At 43.2% G+C, this 17,030-nt stretch overlaps 1 protein-coding gene across 1 annotated transcript; it reads right to left on the reverse strand.

Annotated features, from left to right (window-relative positions):
- Positions 1-3,729: 3,729 nt before the first annotated feature.
- IFITM10 (interferon induced transmembrane protein 10) lies at positions 3,730-9,805 on the reverse strand. The gene is made up of 3 exons (XM_072118083.1): positions 9,627-9,805; positions 8,240-8,587; positions 3,730-5,802 (listed from the first exon to the last, which is right to left on the reverse strand). Exons 2-3 carry the CDS (start codon positions 8,498-8,500, stop codon positions 5,665-5,667), a joined length of 399 nt encoding a protein of 132 aa, XP_071974184.1. The 5' UTR covers positions 8,501-8,587; positions 9,627-9,805; the 3' UTR covers positions 3,730-5,664.
- Positions 9,806-17,030: the final 7,225 nt, after the last annotated feature.

Raw genomic sequence — 17,030 nt, forward strand, 5'->3', positions numbered from 1 at the left:
CATCGGGGCACGGAGACATAGGGGCACGGAGACATAGGGGCACGGAGACATCGGGGCACGGAGACATCGGGGAGACTTCAGTGGAAGAAGAGCAGCGGATCCCGGGACAGCGTATCTCCCGACAAGTAAGCAGATGTGCAGAACATCTGCAATCTATTCTTCACTGTGTTTTTCACTTAAATGATCATGTGGTCACTGTTTTTATTCTATTCTTCACTGTTCTTCACATCTGTTAACTTGTCGGGAGATAATATACGCGCGGAACAGTGAAGAATAGATTGCAGATGTTTGCATACATCTGCTAACTTATCAGAAGACATTCTTTTTCAATTAATTAACACATTTTATTCCCGAACCATGGTCCCTTTGAAAAATGCTCGAGTCTCCCATTGACTTCAATGGGGCTCGTTATTCGAGACGAGCACTCGAGCATCTGGAAAAGTTCGTCTCGAATAACGAGCACTCGAGCATTTTAGTGCTCGCTCATCTCTAATCTGAACATCAAAAATAATGGAGTGTGCATTCCATTATAAGGATAAGGGTCAATGTTGGAGCTTATTCACAAAGCAGCTGGTTGGGCCCCGTAGGCATAGTTATCGCTGTGAAGCTTCTATCACTGTTCTGCAAGTTGAGTACAACACAGGATGAGTGATTGGCTGCGCTGTGAATGAGTAGTCAGCGGTGTACACCCCCATGATATTAGGAGTAGCATGTCATTGCTCAGAGAGAGAGAAAAATCAGTCGATGGGCCTAAATTGTTTTCATTGGATATTTGCTGTGCTGAAGAGCTCGGTCAGCAATACCAGGACTGACAAGTATTTATAGAAACCAGCGGCTATTACTGAGAAGTATCCGAGAGCAACCATGGAGGACAGGGCCTGCTCCGCACTGCCATCTACTGGAGGCCGGAGGCTTCTACACGCCAAATTACTGGAGTTTTCTCATGTAGTGGTGTTTCAGTTTTTTTCTAGTCAAAATCATTCTATCTACAATACATCAATTGAATGTCATATATTTATATTACTGAACAGTCCTAGTTCTTAATCCTATCCCCCCAATTATGGAAGGAAAGAGATTGGTGGCTGCCAGGTAACCGCTTATCTACATAGAAAATAATAGGACTGTACAGCTAAAAATGCATCTGACAACCCAATGGATAATGCTCTACATTCTCACCATCTTCCATGGAGAGATATCCATTGTATTACTTCCATGAGATCTTCAACCTGTCCATGTCACCAGCCATATCATTCCGAAATACTTAGCAGCACTTGTATAAGGCCTCTTACCCATGAGCAAGTTTTATGTGTCGAACTCGCATCAAATTCGCATTGTGTGATTCCTGCAATGTCAGGCCCGATTGCTCAGAAATTAGAACTGATCTCTGTGTGTCAGTTCAGTTCTGGTTTCTGAACATTCGTGGCGGACATTGTAGGAATCACACATTACGGGTTTGACGCATCAAACTTGTTCGTGGGCAAGAGGCCTTAGAATGACAAAGCTCTAGCCCTACACTCCCACATTGACAGTATCCCAATATTCATACAGAATTCTTAGGGACCCCTGTTCCCTAAAATTGATTGGGAATGGTACTTATTATGCTGGCAAGGCTGGCACAATGGATCCCTGGTAACACAGTGTTATGTGTTCACCAAGGGAATTCAAGGGGAACATAGAGAAAATAACTTAGGGAATTTCTAAAAAGAACATTTCATACCCTACCTGATGCGGTTAGTAGTTACAACCATAAGCATAAACTTACCGCAGTGTTGTTCCTCGGGGAAAGGACAACCTCAAGGAGCTCTGATTCCAGATCCAACAGAAGACGATCAAATGGGGAGATGCTCATTTTAATGTTATCGTGAAACTTTTCCAGATGGTGCCACATGTACCAGCGTACAGGTTCCCTAAGTGACCCTACCTAGGCTGCTAGACAACAATGAGATAAACCCAAAACCACCAGCTCCTTTTTCATTCCTCCCAGCGTAAATGACAACCTTCTGAGGTTCTCAAGAGCGATCCAGTCCAGAAGAAGACCATCAACAGGGTTGTAAACCAATGGAGTTTGGCTGAGTTTCACCAAATTTGGGATTAGACAAGCTACTGACATAATTTGCCACCCCACTGTTTTTTTACAGGAAAAATGGTGGCATACAGAGGGCACTTTTTGTGACCAGAAAATGACCGGAAAAGCAGCACAGCAAATTACACTTGATGCATATAGACTAATGGCGTAAAATCTGGTAAAAGGTTTTCTTTAATTTGTTTATCAAAGAGGCAGATTTACCACCACAGAAATACAGTTTTTAGTGACCTACAGCTAAAACTGCAGAGTATAGTTTGGAATTAATGCAGAGTATATAGTCCGGGAAGAGAATATAATTGTGGACATTGCCCAGGGATAGGTGATTTCTTGCATTGGATCTGCAGGAGAATAGGTAGCAGGTCAGAGAGGTAGTACAGCAACGGATCTCCCTGTCAGTCCAGGGGTGCAGCCATAGCATTGGATGTGTATATGATGTGTGTGTGATGTGTATATATGCTATATGTCTGTATATGTCATTGTATGTATGTGTGTATTTGCTATATGTGTGTGTATATGTTATGTGTATATGTAGCAATATGTGTATATGATACTGTATGTATGTGTGTTTGTTCTGTATGTATATGTGGTGTGTATACTGCATTTATGTTTATGCTGTATGTATATGTACAGTATATAAGTATATACCGGTAAACGTGTTTAGATACGAGTGTATAAATGTGTGTGATTGTACACAAATATGCATATTTTCTAAAGGGGGAAGACAATATTCCAATATACTTTCTGTGTCAATTCCTCACGGTTTTCTAGATCTCTGTTCACTGTCATTCTATAAAAAGTTTCATTTCCAGTGGATATAAATCTGACCATGGTCACACAGGTGCACGGCTCGTTATATCACAGACAGTAATCAGATCTGTGTGATGTAACGAACCGTGCACCTGTGTCACCATGGTCAGATTTCTGTCCACTGGAAGTAAACATAGAAGCTTCCTATAGAATGACAGCAAGCAGAGATCTAGAAAACTGTGATGAATTGATATAGTAAGTAAATTGAAATATTTTATAATTTTTCAAAATACAAACAATAACATTAATTTGCTGAAATTGGAATACCCCTTTAAGTATAATATGGGTGACCCTTATTAGGGTCTTATACTTACCCTGTTTAAGTTTCCTACTCAGGAGTTTACTGACCGTGGTCTCGTGGTGGTAAACAAGAAACTTTAATGGGGTAAGTACAATATGGGAGACTGTATTAGGGTCTTATACTTACCTTGTTAAAGTTTCCTATATGTGGCCAACCGTTTTAAGGAGGATATAAAAGCAATTCTTTGCTGAGGCATCATGGAACTGATAGCAGAGCAAAAAGATAGAGAAATCCAATAAAAGCAATAAAGATGGTGGCTCATCAGAGCAGAAATGGGAAGGGAAATGCCTCTCACCTTTTATTTTATGCACATGCAAAATAGGTGAGGAGTGCTGGGATGGAACCAAGAACTTTTTAGTTTTCAAGATATATTTTGAGCTTCTACTTTTACTTTTAGTTGAATAAGGTCTCTTTTTTTAAATTTTTTTTTGCAAAACTGTTATTTTTTAGGTGCCATCTTGAAACAAATAAATAAGCATTCAGTATATATCAACTTTTATTATGAGATAAATGCAGGAAAAAAGCAAATGCCCCATTTTATAAATGCAATTTCCCAATCAGCGGAAGCAACGTGCTGTTATAAGTTAGTAGATACCACACATTTCTATGTTGTTCAGTGTTTTGTGATACTAATTCAATAAACAGTATTAAAATGAGATTATTGTAAATGCATTTGCGCTGTAATTGATGTCAAATAATTTTTAAAAATCTGACTTTTACTTTTAATCTTTTTCTTTCCAAACAATAAACATGGCAAATAAATATGTGTCAGGAAATTATGCCACAGGACACACATTTAGGACTTGGTGTGACTGGCTAGGAAGATATGAAGCAGGGCCAGTGCCAGCACTGGGGATGCCCGGGCAAATACCAGGGCCCAGAGCTGCTGGGGGGCCCACATAAGGCTGTACATAATGAATTCATGAGGGAAAGGGGGGCTATATCTAATGAATCCATAAGGCATGAGGGGGGCTTTAAGGAACAAGAGACTGTTTTTAAGTTTCTGAATTTTCAATGTTGCCATGTGAGTTTATTGCAAAGGGGCCCCACTCAGGCTCTGTCACCCAGGGGCCTACTGAAACCTGGAGGTATGATCTTCAGATTATGTCCACACTATAAATAATATAACTTATGGGGTTAAATACCACTTTTGTCGCTGAAAAACATCATATTGTTTGGTTGACAGCATCAACCATGCAGATGTCATAACCCATATTGATAAAGGAGACTAAGGAGTGTTTTTAAAGACATATTTTATGTATTTTATTTATTTAATTTTTTTCCAGGGGTTACAAAATATTTATTGTACATATGTTTCAGTCTAACAAAGTACAGGCAGTCCCCGACTTAAAGACACCCGACTTACAGATGACCCCTAGTTACAGACGGACCTCTCTGGATGTTACTTTAGTCCCAGGCTGCAATGATCAGCTGTAAGGAGTCTGTAATGAAGCTTTATTGATAATCCTTGTCTCCATGACAGCTGAAAATCCAATTGTCACAGGAACATAAAAAAACTTTTATTTCAGGATTTACAATTATAAAGTATACCAGTTCTGACTTACATACAAATTCAACTTAAGTCTAAACCTAAGTTCTGCTTGAAACAAATACTATTGTCCTTCCTTATTTGTTTTACCATGTGCTACATGTTATACCATTTACTGTACACTGTTACATTTTATTAAATCAGAAGGGATCCTTTAAATATTCTGGATTATTAGTTGTTCTAGATTACAAAACTACCAGATTCTTGGGATTGCCAAACACTGGATTAAGGAAATTTCATAGGAAATACTTGGTGGCCTACTAACGGCTATCTACACAAGAGCCCTTGGTTATATGAAAAAACAGACGTAAGTGTGGGCAGCCATCTACCTTACATAACATCTGACTCTGGACTGACTCGATGCATTCTAGGCTAGTAGAGCCATTCTTTAAATATCTGAACAGCAGTATGAAAATCTTAATACCATCTTGACCTACCATGGGATTTATCAAGAGGACTGGAATAAGAATACACTATGGTTTTATAAAGCCACCATGTCCTAGAAACTAGACCATCCCCTAGACACATTCAGTAAGAAAACATTAGTCCTTTATTTGATAGATGTGATCATTTGCCCAAAGAGCTGACACTCTAATTTCACAGGCTTGGTCAGTTTTGATGAGGCACAGTTGGGGAGTAACCCAAGGGACAGCCCAATCTAGCGGAATGAGTCTCCTCCCCCTGCGGCGCTGAGGTGTTCATCTCTTCCGCTGATGATGTTTTGCATATAAGCTGCCATCAGCCAATTGGAGGCTGCCTTACGGCTAGGCGTGATGACATCACAGTGTGGTCCGGAAAAGATGGAGTTGGAATTTTAGAGGAAAAGAAGATACTTGTTGTGGCTCACCGCTACATGTAATCATACTGCACAGAACTCACTGTCTCAGTATAAGATGAAGAGTTATCTCACTCCGAAGAGAACTACCATCCCAGTAGTAACAACAGCAAAATGATGATGGTGAGAGTGGCAAGAGCAGAACTTGTTATGTTAAAAAGTCGCGCTGTCTTTGCATCTTCCACAGCTCCACTGAGGTCATTCAGGAGTTTTTTGTCTCTGACCTAAAAGAGGAGCCAGTATATAGTCAGTGATGGGGTGAGGATGTGTGTCCTCATGATACAATATTTTAAATGTTTAGAAGAATACAAGAACTGCTAGGTTACATACAACATAGGTTCTGTAGGGGAGATTATGGTAATCAGAAGTGTCTGAGGTAAAACTGTTCATGGAAGCCAATCAGAGCTCAGCTTTAATTTTGTAAACAGATTTGGGAAAATGAAAGCTGAGCTCTGATTGGTTTCCATGGTCAACTAGAACAGTTCTGTTCTCAGACACTTCTGATAAATCTCCCTCTGTAACTTTGTTCTTAAGTTGAACTTCCATTTTTTTTGGACTGAGATTGAAGTAACAGCTGATGACTAACTGACCATAACAAATGACATTAATTATCTTTTACAGTGAAATCAATGGGAATGTATAGATGAAGAGATAGATATCCATAGACAGAAATAGTTAATATATAGATATATAAATGGATAGATTATAGATAGATGTGTGGTATAGATGGAAGGAGAGGTAGGCAGATAGAAATGAGAGATCAATAGCTAGATAGATAGATAGATGATAGATAGATAGATAGATAAAATGTGAGTAATGGATAAATAGACATACAGATATAGGGGGAAATTTATCAGAGGTGCCTGAGTTAAAACAGTTCTAGTTGCCCATCAAAACCAATCAGAGCTCAACTTTTATTTTAGAAACTTCTGTGGGAATATGAAAGCTGAGCTCTGATTGGTAGCCATGGGCAACTAGAACTGTTCTGCTCTGAGACACTTTTGATAAATCCCCACCATAGAAGCTGTAGATCGATTTCTTGAAAGTATAAATAGGGAGATTTATCATAAGTCTCTTAGAGCAGAACTGTTCTAGTTGCCCATGGCAACCAATGAGAGCTCAGCTTTCATTTTCCCACAGCTGTTTATAAAATTAAGGCTCAGCTCTGATTGGCTTTCATGGGCAACTAGAACAGTTTTACCTCAGAAACTTGATGATAACTCTTCCCCAAAGTGTTTGTCCTGTTAACAGACACTGTCATCCGTTATGTTCAGTGTTATTACCATTTATTTACCATCCATTATCTTTTTGTAGTGGAGGTAAAAAAATGGAAATCCTGATGGTTGTGTGAATTTAGCCTCAAACAAAGTCTTTTTTTTCCATTTGACAATAGGATTTACATACTTGTGTGCTGTCATTGGAACAAGAATGAATAATAAAGCTTCATTACAGACACCTTACAGATGATCATTGCAGCCTTCTGTAAATATACAGCATCCAGAGAGCTTCACCAATGGACAGAGAGGTCCGTTTGTAACTAGGGGTGTTCGTATAATACTGCTTATATTATATAAATTACTTAATTACAGCAGACCCCAATTTAAGAACGCCCAACTTTCAGGCAACTTTTAGTTACAGACAGACCTTGGTGCCCACCGTGACCCATGGTGAGCATCCCTGGATGCTAGTAATTAATTGAACTTTAGCCCCAGGCTGCAATAATAAACTATCTTGTATGTAACCTGGGAACTGCCTCTGCCTATTATTATATAATTATTTATATAATTTTACTCCCCTCCCCAAAAAAAAAAAAATCCCTCCAAGCAACACATATTATTTACACATTAAGAGTGTATTCAATCAATGTGGTGTTCTTATATTGCACTATTATTGGTGGAATCAACTTGGAAGGGATCCGACCCCCTTGGAAATAAACCCAGACACTCCGATAAATCTTTGCTCAAATGAATTTTGGTGTTTTTATTCTTTTCTAATACATTATTAAATACAAATTGGTTAGTAAGAATGTGTTTATGTTGTTTCTAGGCACAAAATACGTACATTCCTTGTCGTACTGATTCCTGGGCTTAGTTGGCATACACTAATGCTGTCAGCACAGCATTTCATCTCAAACTTTCATCTCACTTATCTTTTTTGGGGGGGAAATCCAGTTTTACTATAAAAACTGTTTAGCAATGTGTACATTATTCTCTATGGGGACATGGGGGAGCCAGAAAAAGGGCTCCTGATGACAGGTTCCCTTTAAGAGGAAAGGGAACCTCTTTTCACAATGGATGGGTGTCTCTACCAATCACATTGTAATCTCTGTCGTGAAGATTGAAGATTTTTCAGAATTGGAGAACTTTTAAAATCTAAATGGTCTATGTTTTGGACTATGGTTGCCTGGCAGTAAGTAGTCAGTGTATTCATCTACAGTTTTAACAAGAGTACGACAAGGAAAACATGTACCTACAGTAGCATCATTTTATGTTAAAGTGACCAGTGGGATAACCACTGATCCTAAGAACGATGGGGCTGCAACTGGGTTGTAACTGGGATATTCTAATCTCTAAAAAATGTATTCCTGTGATTTTTTTTTAATTTGTGCACACAATAAAATTAGTTGTTCTTGTGTCTGCTCATACGTGGAAGTTTACTCACCTTCAGAGAGTAGGCCAGCGCGATGAAGCCCAGGCAGCAGAAGTTCAGGTAGACAAAGTTGAAGATGGACCACAAGTAATAATCATTTACCTCAGTGGTCTCAGGGGAGATCTCTATTACTGTAATCGCAGGACCACTTTTACCAGTGGCCACTGACACGGTCCCTGGTGGAGGCTTGGTCTTCTTCTTCTCACGCTGCAGAGTGTGTTTGCATTGTGGTAGGTGCCACGTACCTTCAACTTTATATGCCTTACTTTCCATGTCTCATAAAAGGAAGACAAGCAATGTGAGTGCTGTCACTACTGAGGGGGTCCAGAGCCTAAGCCTGCCCACGAGGAGCAAAAGCAGCTGAAGACAAAAGAGACAAAATGACAGAGGGGTAATAAAACCACATTAAAGGATGCAGCCTCTACACATTGAGATTCATGCAAGTTCAGTCCTGTAATGTTCTCCGGTTTCCCAACCAGTGACCCCAATATTTTTCATTTATGAAGAATCTAATGATATTGAATCATTAGTGGTGTTAGGTCACATCTCCAAAGTCAAGAGGCAGAGGAAGAGTCTTGTTTGATTATGTGACACACACAAGGTCAATGAGAATACAGCAAAGTGCATTGGATGACATGGAGAGTGATTGAGTGAGCGGAATCACCAAACAAGATGTAAGCCATGATAATAGAAGTACATGTTGCTGTTTTACAAGATGAGCTGTCAAAGAAATTGGCAGCTCTGAGTCATCCATCAGCCCAGTTTTCTCCCTTGCCATAAGAATTTATTGACCCTCCTTTCCATGTCTCGTCTCCCCCATTCACTATCCCCCCCATCTTTCTGTTCTGCAGTATGATCCTGCAGCACACATCCATTCTTCGTTTTGCTTTGGGCACTGCAGAAAAAAATCTTAACTTGTCAATAAGCTGCAGCTTATTGCTCTGCGCCCAACTGAGATCATTGATCCGTATCCTTTACAGGGTCCCAATGCACTAAAGATCCAGCCGCATTCAACAGACTTCTATGGCATCCCCCATAACATTCCCATCCGACGCTGCCAGAACACATCAAAGTATACCCAATATACCCAAACATCATGCAGCGAGTGCATTTACATTTCATTGGAAGTATTGGGCTGCGTCCAGAGTGTGTCACTATGATGACAGCGGGGTAAACAACAGAGTCCCTGTCTCCAGCCTCCAACAGATCCACAATTATTTAGCCAGGACACTCAACTACAACACTGAATCATTATCTCAAAGCACTGCATGCAAGGGCATCAGTCTGCAATACATGGATTTACTGCATTGAATGACTCCTGCAGAGTATCCCACCGTGTTTGCCCTTTAGTATCATCTTACACAGAGATGCTGTGGATGTAGGCATGTTCCCTACTCACCTCGCAGGGCTCTTGTTAGGACCACTCTGACCGCCTGTCCGTGACAAGTGGGTACCCCCAGGGAGAGAGTGCAGATAGGAACAGCTACATGTCTTAAAACAAGAGACCGTCTATATCAGTCAGACTATAGAGGAGGGAGGAGGAATAAGGGGTGTCCGAGGATGCTGGAATGAGCAAAAGAAAGGAAGGAGGAGCAGTAAGGGAGGAGAGAGGATGGAGGGGGGCTCCTTTCAAAGATTCACACATGATTCATCTAAAACACCTAATAAAACAGTAAAGTGTCCTTATAAGAAACAGTACATCAATGAGCGCTTTGTATAGGGGAAAGGGGGGCATATGGAAACGTACATCAAGTTGACCTCCAAATATGGACCTTAGGGAGCAATTCTGTCTGCTGGTTATACCATTTGTTCAACCTAATAGCTTCTGCCACTTCTCCGTGATGCCACGTATGGATGAACAGACAGCAGGTATACATTACTGCTGGCTGTGCGGGAATTATCAGGTCTCCTTGACAGTACTGCAATGTCTGGCTCCTGCAGACTGAGTCACTATCAACAGTGATAATAATCCCCGTAACCCTTCTTCTGGTCCCAAAATGCATCGCCGCAGAGGGAGCCAGCAACAGTCACAAATCATGTCCCTGCTGTACAAGTGACAAATGTACAAGCAGATGTCCTTTGCCAAATACCAAATACTCCTGGCAATCGTTCCTTATATAGAATGAAAGGATAGATCACAATTCAATTTCCCTATCTCAAAAAACTGGAGCCAAAATCTCCAAAATATAGATTGAATAAGTTTCATTGGAAGGAATTGTACCTACTAATGAGTACAACTCCCCGCTTCCTTACTATTCCTCGGAATGGCAGCATCCGGATAGATACAGCCTGCGACCTTATGTACTGACCTTAGGTTATGCTATCAATATCAGGACAGTGGAACTTCTGAATATACAACTGAAAACCATGCATTACCCCATACATTGTATAGTGGCTATGTTTGGTATTGCAGCACATTTCTCAATTTAAAAGGGACTGAACAGCAGCACAGCCAAGTGTCCAATGGACTGGCTGTGGCAGCAGACAAGATCAACAAAAAATTGTGAGATCTGCAGAATGCTGGGTAATGCCACCAGCATTCTGAACGATACAAGGGCGGGACCCGACTAAGATTACAACAATCGGGACTTGAATAAATTATCAGCCCTTGGACGCTGATCGCTGTAACTTCATGCTCAGGGTCTGATTTATCGGATGCTAAGCTGATGCCGATTCAGCACACAATCGGAGCTGGCTGGCATCAATTTACACGGGTTGTCAGCTGTAACTAACAGCTAACACCCCAGTGTAACACCTGCGGTTAGAGTTAGCTCCGATCGCGAGTGTTTAACCTGTTAAATGCTGCAGATAGCGCAACTATGGCATTTAAATTGCCTTCTGAGGGTCTCTCCTCCATCTTCCAAGATGGGATCTTACAGTCACAGCGTCAGCCTATGCATATGCATGTGTGCAACATGTCCTGCAAAGCCATTAACCAGTTCTGCAGCCAAAAAAAGATGTTATGCCACTTGAAAGACGGTGATGCAAAGATTATAGATTTTCCCCACATTAGGTTTTTTGATTTGCAAATTTAGTAAAACATTTAGTAAAACGTAAGGATATACTGTATATCTAAGTATGGTATCCTTGTAATTAATTGTATTGACCCATAGAATAAAGATAACATGTTTATTAGGCTATATGTCGTACAAAAAAAAAATTAATTATTCTTGTATATGCTAGAGTATAAGCCGAGGTAAAAACTGGGAAAACCTAATGGGGCAGATTTACTTATCCGGTCCATTCGCGATCCAGCGGCACGTTCTCTGCGGTAGATTCGGGTCCGGCCGGGATTCACTAAGGTAGTTCCTCCGATGTCCACCAGGTGGCGCTGCTGAGCTGAAGTTCCCTGAGGCCCGCTGGAATGCACTCAAGTACACCAGCCTATTCCTGGTGAAGGTAAGTGCAAGTCCCGCGACACTTTTTGCTTTTTAAATGCGGGGGTTTTTCCGAATTCGTCGGGTTTTCGTTCGGGCCACGCCCCCGATTTCCGTTGCGTGCATGCCAGCGCCGATGCGCCAAAATCCGATCGCGTGCGCCAAAATCCCGGGGCAATACAGGGAAAATCGGCGCAAATCGGAAATATTCTGGTAACACGTCGGGAAAACGCGAATCGGGCCCTTAGTAAATGACCCCCCATTGAGTATAACCCTATAGTGGGAAATGCATTGGTCCCAGCCTCCACCCAGTATATAGCTCGCCAGCTCCCTGTTCCCCAAAATAAAGCCTGCCAGCCCCCTGCCCCCCACTATGACTATAGCCTGCCATCCCCCAGTATATAGCATACCAGGGCCGGTACCAACACTGTGCATTATCGGGCAAGTGCCAGGGCCAAGAGATGCTGGAGGGCCAACACAAGGCTGTATGTAAGAAATCCATGGGGGTGAGGGGGGCTTTATCTAAAATACCTATGAGTGGGTTGTTTGGTATAATAAACTTGGGAATATTTTAGGGTACTGGAGTCTTTTTTAGTTGAATTTTTAATGCTTTCAGGTGAGTTCTGGTGCAGGGGGGCCCCAGTATATAGTCTGCATCCTGCCAGTATATAGCCAGTTTCCTGCCCCCCAGTATAAGACTTGCCGCCGGTTGCCCACAGGAGGCAAGAAGAGAACCTGGAGGGACGATGGAAAGGTGAGTATTGATTTTATTATTTTTTGACTCAAGTATAAGCCGAGTTAAGTTTTTCCAGCACATTTTTTGTGCTGAAAAACTCGGCTTATACTTGAGTTCATGCGGTAAATAAAAAATCCATTACAGAATTGATGCTTTCTACTCCTCCACTCCCAAAAAAAGTAAATAAATTTGGAAAATGCATCTCATCCACTTCCCTGAAATCCAGCTAGAGTAAATATTTATAAACTTCCAGATCTGGGGATTTCCAAGGGCTCACAGATATTAACCCACCAGCTCACAGGCATAGATTCTTGTAGGCAGAATATGTGTCACGGGTGCTCCTGTGACCCATGTCCTGTGCCTCCCTTTGCCCTCTCACGCCAGCAGCAGGTTCACTTACCTCACTGCACTCCAGCGTGCGACCCCGCCTCTCTGTGATTTAAAGGGCCAGCGCACCACTAATTGGCGCTGTTCACCTGACAATCTAGAAATAGCCAACATCCTCCATTATGCCACACCAGATCTTTGTGCCCGTATGCCATTGAGAAAGCGTTCCCTGACTGTCTGTGTATAACTTGTTGTGACCTCTTGCTACATTCCTGACTTCGATCCTTTGCTGCCTGTCCTGACCTTCTGCCTGACAATGACTCCAATTTTCTCTGCTGACTCGCCTTGGCCGCCACCGCAAGTAAGTCACGCCTGTGAAGCAAACTGGTGGTATCCCACTGCAGCAAGTCCAACCGCTTTGCGGCAGGCTCTGGTGAAAACCAAGTGCCACTTAGACTCCGCTCACAGGTGTCGACTTGCGTCATCGCTCTCGGTGGTACAGTGGGTCCACTACCCCAACACTGTGGCCACATGAGACATTAGAATGGTTTTATAGGGCCGAACAAATATACTTACCTTAGTTCTACCCAATACCTAATGCCCCTCTCAATGAGCCCCTTCTCCTTATGCCTCCTCTTCTCATTCCCTTTCCTTTATTCCTCCTTTTATACTTTTCCCTCTTTTCGTCCCCCTATTCCAATGCAGTTTTTGATGGTAAAAAACACAATACTCACCTTTCCTCTGATCTGGACTCTCTGGCGTTTTCTGCCCTGCAGTAAGGCTCCCTGTGCCAGCAACATGATGACATCATTGTGCTGCCAGTGTTGGGAGCGATGCTTTGCATAGTGGAAATACAGGGAGTGTATTACTCCCAGCTCTGCTAAAGGGCACATGCCAGGAGCACAACTCCTCATCCTGCATCTGGCTTGTGTGCTGCTGTAGGCCCTGCTCTGTCTGCACGATGGATAAGTATTTTTGACCGGCCAACATGACCACAGGCACATGGAAAGTCAAAAATACTTAGCGAGCTGGATGTTACCTATGGATTGCATCATGCCTGACCCTGATCTATCCATTAACCAGGATGCTATACTGGAACTAGCCTTATGTAAGGATTAGAGATGAGCGAGCACTAAAATGCTCGGGTACTCGTTATTCGAGACGAACTTTTCCCGATGCTTGAGTGCTCGTCTCGAATAACGAGCCCCATTGAAGTCAATGGGAGACTCGAGCATTTTTCAAGGGGACCAAGGCTCTGCACAGGGAAGCTTGGCCAAACACCTGGGAACCTCAGAAAAGGATGGAAACACCACGGAAATGGACAGGAAACAGCAGGGGCAGCATGAATGGATGCCTCTGAGGCTGCTTAAATGCACCATTATGCCAAAATTATGGGCAACAGCATGGCCATGACAGAGTGACAGAATGAAGCTAGATAGCATCTAAAACATCCAATAATTGACCCTGACACTATAGGGGACGGCATGCAGAGGCAGCGGCAGCAGCGGCAGGCTAGAGAGTGGCATGGCGACATACCCTAAATGGACTCAGGCTTCAAACCAATGGGTGGCAGAGAGGAACCAAAGGAGGTGAGCAAGAAGCGCTCAAATAATATCGGTACATGATAAAAGTTTGCCAGTATATTTTGTGGATTACACAGCAGGGTGGCGACAAAGTTAACATGGAAGCCATGAAAACAACCCAAAATTCTGCCTGACACAGCTCCTTTGATAAGGGGACCATGTATGGAGGCAGTGAACTAGTAGTAGATTAAAGGTGCTGCAGTTAAAACTATGTTAGTTGGATCTTGGCATGGAGCTGGCGCTCCGCTGCCAGGCGAGCTTTCGCCAATCCAAGCCCCTGTCTCTAGGCTACTCCCCAAACAGCACTTCTAAGAACCTTTTGTATAAGATCAAGTGTAGTAGCGTTCTTATAAGTTTAGGATATGACGGGTGAGGGGAATGTAAACAGATGCGCAAGAAGTGCTGAAATAATATTGGTAAATGATAAAAGTTTGCCAGTATATTTTGTGGATTACACAGCAGGGTGGCGACAAAGTTAACAAGTTTGATGTGGAATGCCCTGTAATAGCTCTTGGGCGGTGTGCCTTTTATCGCCTAGGCTCAGCAGTTTGAGCACCGCCTGCTGTCACTTAGCGACGGCACTGCTGCTGTGCCTAGAGCTAGCGACTGATGGCGCCATGCCCACGGATGGTAATTCGGAGGAGGAGGAGGTGGAGGAGGGGTGGGAGGAGGAGGAGGAATAGTAGGCCTTTGAGACCTGGACCGAGGTAGGCCCCGCAATCCTCTGCGTCGGCAGTATATGACCAGCCCCAGGGTCAGACTCGGTCCCAGCCTGCACCAAGTTAAGTGTAGTAACGTTCTTATAAGTTTGGGATATGGCGGGTGAGGGGAATGTAAACAGATGCGCAAGAAGCGCTGAAATAATATCGGTTAATCATTAAAGTTTGCCAGTATATTTTGTGGATAACACAGCAGGGTGGCGACAAAGTTAACAACTTGATGTGGAATCCATGAAAACAACCCAAATTTCTGCCCGACACACCTCGTTTGATAAGGGGACGATGTATAGAGGCAGCTATATGGACGACTTTTGGAGGTAGCAATGGAGACAACGTGTGGAGGCTGCTATGGAGACAATTTAATTTGGATAGTGCCTGTATGTGGCAGTCCAAAAAAGTTTTCAAACCAGAGGAGCAGGTAGGTGGCCCTCCAGAAAAATGAAATAGATTGAGTGCCTGTATGTGGCAGTCCAAAAAAGTTTTCAAACCAGAGGAGCAGGTAGGTGGCCCTCCAGAAAAATGGAATAGATTGAGTGCCTGTATGTGGCAGTCCAAAAAAGTTTTCAAACCAGAGGAGCAGGTAGGTGGCCCTCCAGAAAAATGAAATAGATTGAGTGCCTGTATGTGGCAGTCCAAAAAAGTTTTCAAACCAGAGGAGCAGGTAGGTGGCCCTCCAGAAAAATTGAATAGATTGAGTGCCTGTATGTGGCACTCCCAAAAATTGTTTAAAACAGAGGACCGGGTAGGTGGCCCTCCAGAAAAATTAAATGCATAAAGTACTATAGCTAGAGCCAGTGGGCCCTGTCAAAAAATAGCCAGTTTCCTCTGCTTTAGTGTACAAAGAGGAGGAGAAGGAGGAAAATAGGGAGGAGGAGTGCATAAATTATTCAGGTTGAGCTTCCTTCACCTGGTGGAGATTGGAAATTATGAGAAATCCAGGCTTTATTCATCTTAATAAGCGTCAGCCTGTCAGCGCTGTCACTCGACAGGCGTGTACGCTTATCGGTGATGATGCCACCAGCTGCACTGAAAACCCGCTCGGACAACACGCTAGCGGCAGGGCAGGCAAGAACCTCCAAGGCGTACAGCGCCAGTTCGTGCCACATGTCCAGCTTTGAAACCCAGTAGTTGTAGGGAGCTGTGTGATCATTTAGGACGATGGTATGGTCAGCTACGTACTCCCTCACCATCTTTCTGTAAAGATCAGCCCTACTCTGCCGAGACTGGGGACAGGTGACAGTGTCTTGCTGGGGTGACATAAAGCTGGCAAAAGCCTTGTAAAGCGTACCCTTGCCAGTGCTGGACAAGCTGCCTGCTCGCCTACTCTCCCTCGCTACTTGTCCCGCAGAACTACGCACTCTGCCGCTAGCGCTGTCAGAAGGGAAATAGTGTTTCAGCTTGTGCACCAGGGCCTGCTGGTATTCATGCATTCTCACACTCCTTTCCTCTCCAGGGATGAGAGTGGAAAGATTTTGCTTGTACCGTGGGTCCAGGAGAGTGAATACCCAGTAATCGGTGCTGGAATAAATTCTTTGAACGCGAGGGTCACGGGATAGGCAGCCTAGCATGAAATCTGCCATATGCGCCAGAGTCCCAACGCGTAAGAATTCACTCCCCTCACTGGCCTGACTGTCCATTTCCTCCTCCTCCAACTCCTCTTCTTCTGCCCATACACGCTGAACAGTGAAGGACTGAACAATGGTCCCCTCTTGTGTCTCGCCAACATTCTCCTCCTCTTCCTCCTCATCCACCTCCACCTCCTCCGATATGCGCTGAGAAACAGACCTAAGGGTGCTTTGGCTATCAACAAGGGAATCTTCTTCCCCCGTCTCTTGTGACGAGCGCAAAGCTTCCGACTTCATGCTGATCAGAGAGTTTTTCAACAGGCCAAGCAGCGGGATGGTGAGGCTGATGATGGCGGCATCGCCACTGACCATCTGTGTTGACTCCTCAAAGTTACTCAGCACCTGACAGATATCAGACATCCATGTCCACTCCTCATTATAGACTTGAGGAAGCTGACTGACCTGACTACCAGTTCTGGTGGAAGTTGACATCTGG

Source organism: Engystomops pustulosus, chromosome 7 (assembly GCF_040894005.1).
Source record: "Engystomops pustulosus chromosome 7, aEngPut4.maternal, whole genome shotgun sequence".
NCBI classification, from domain to species: Eukaryota; Metazoa; Chordata; class Amphibia; order Anura; family Leptodactylidae; genus Engystomops; species Engystomops pustulosus.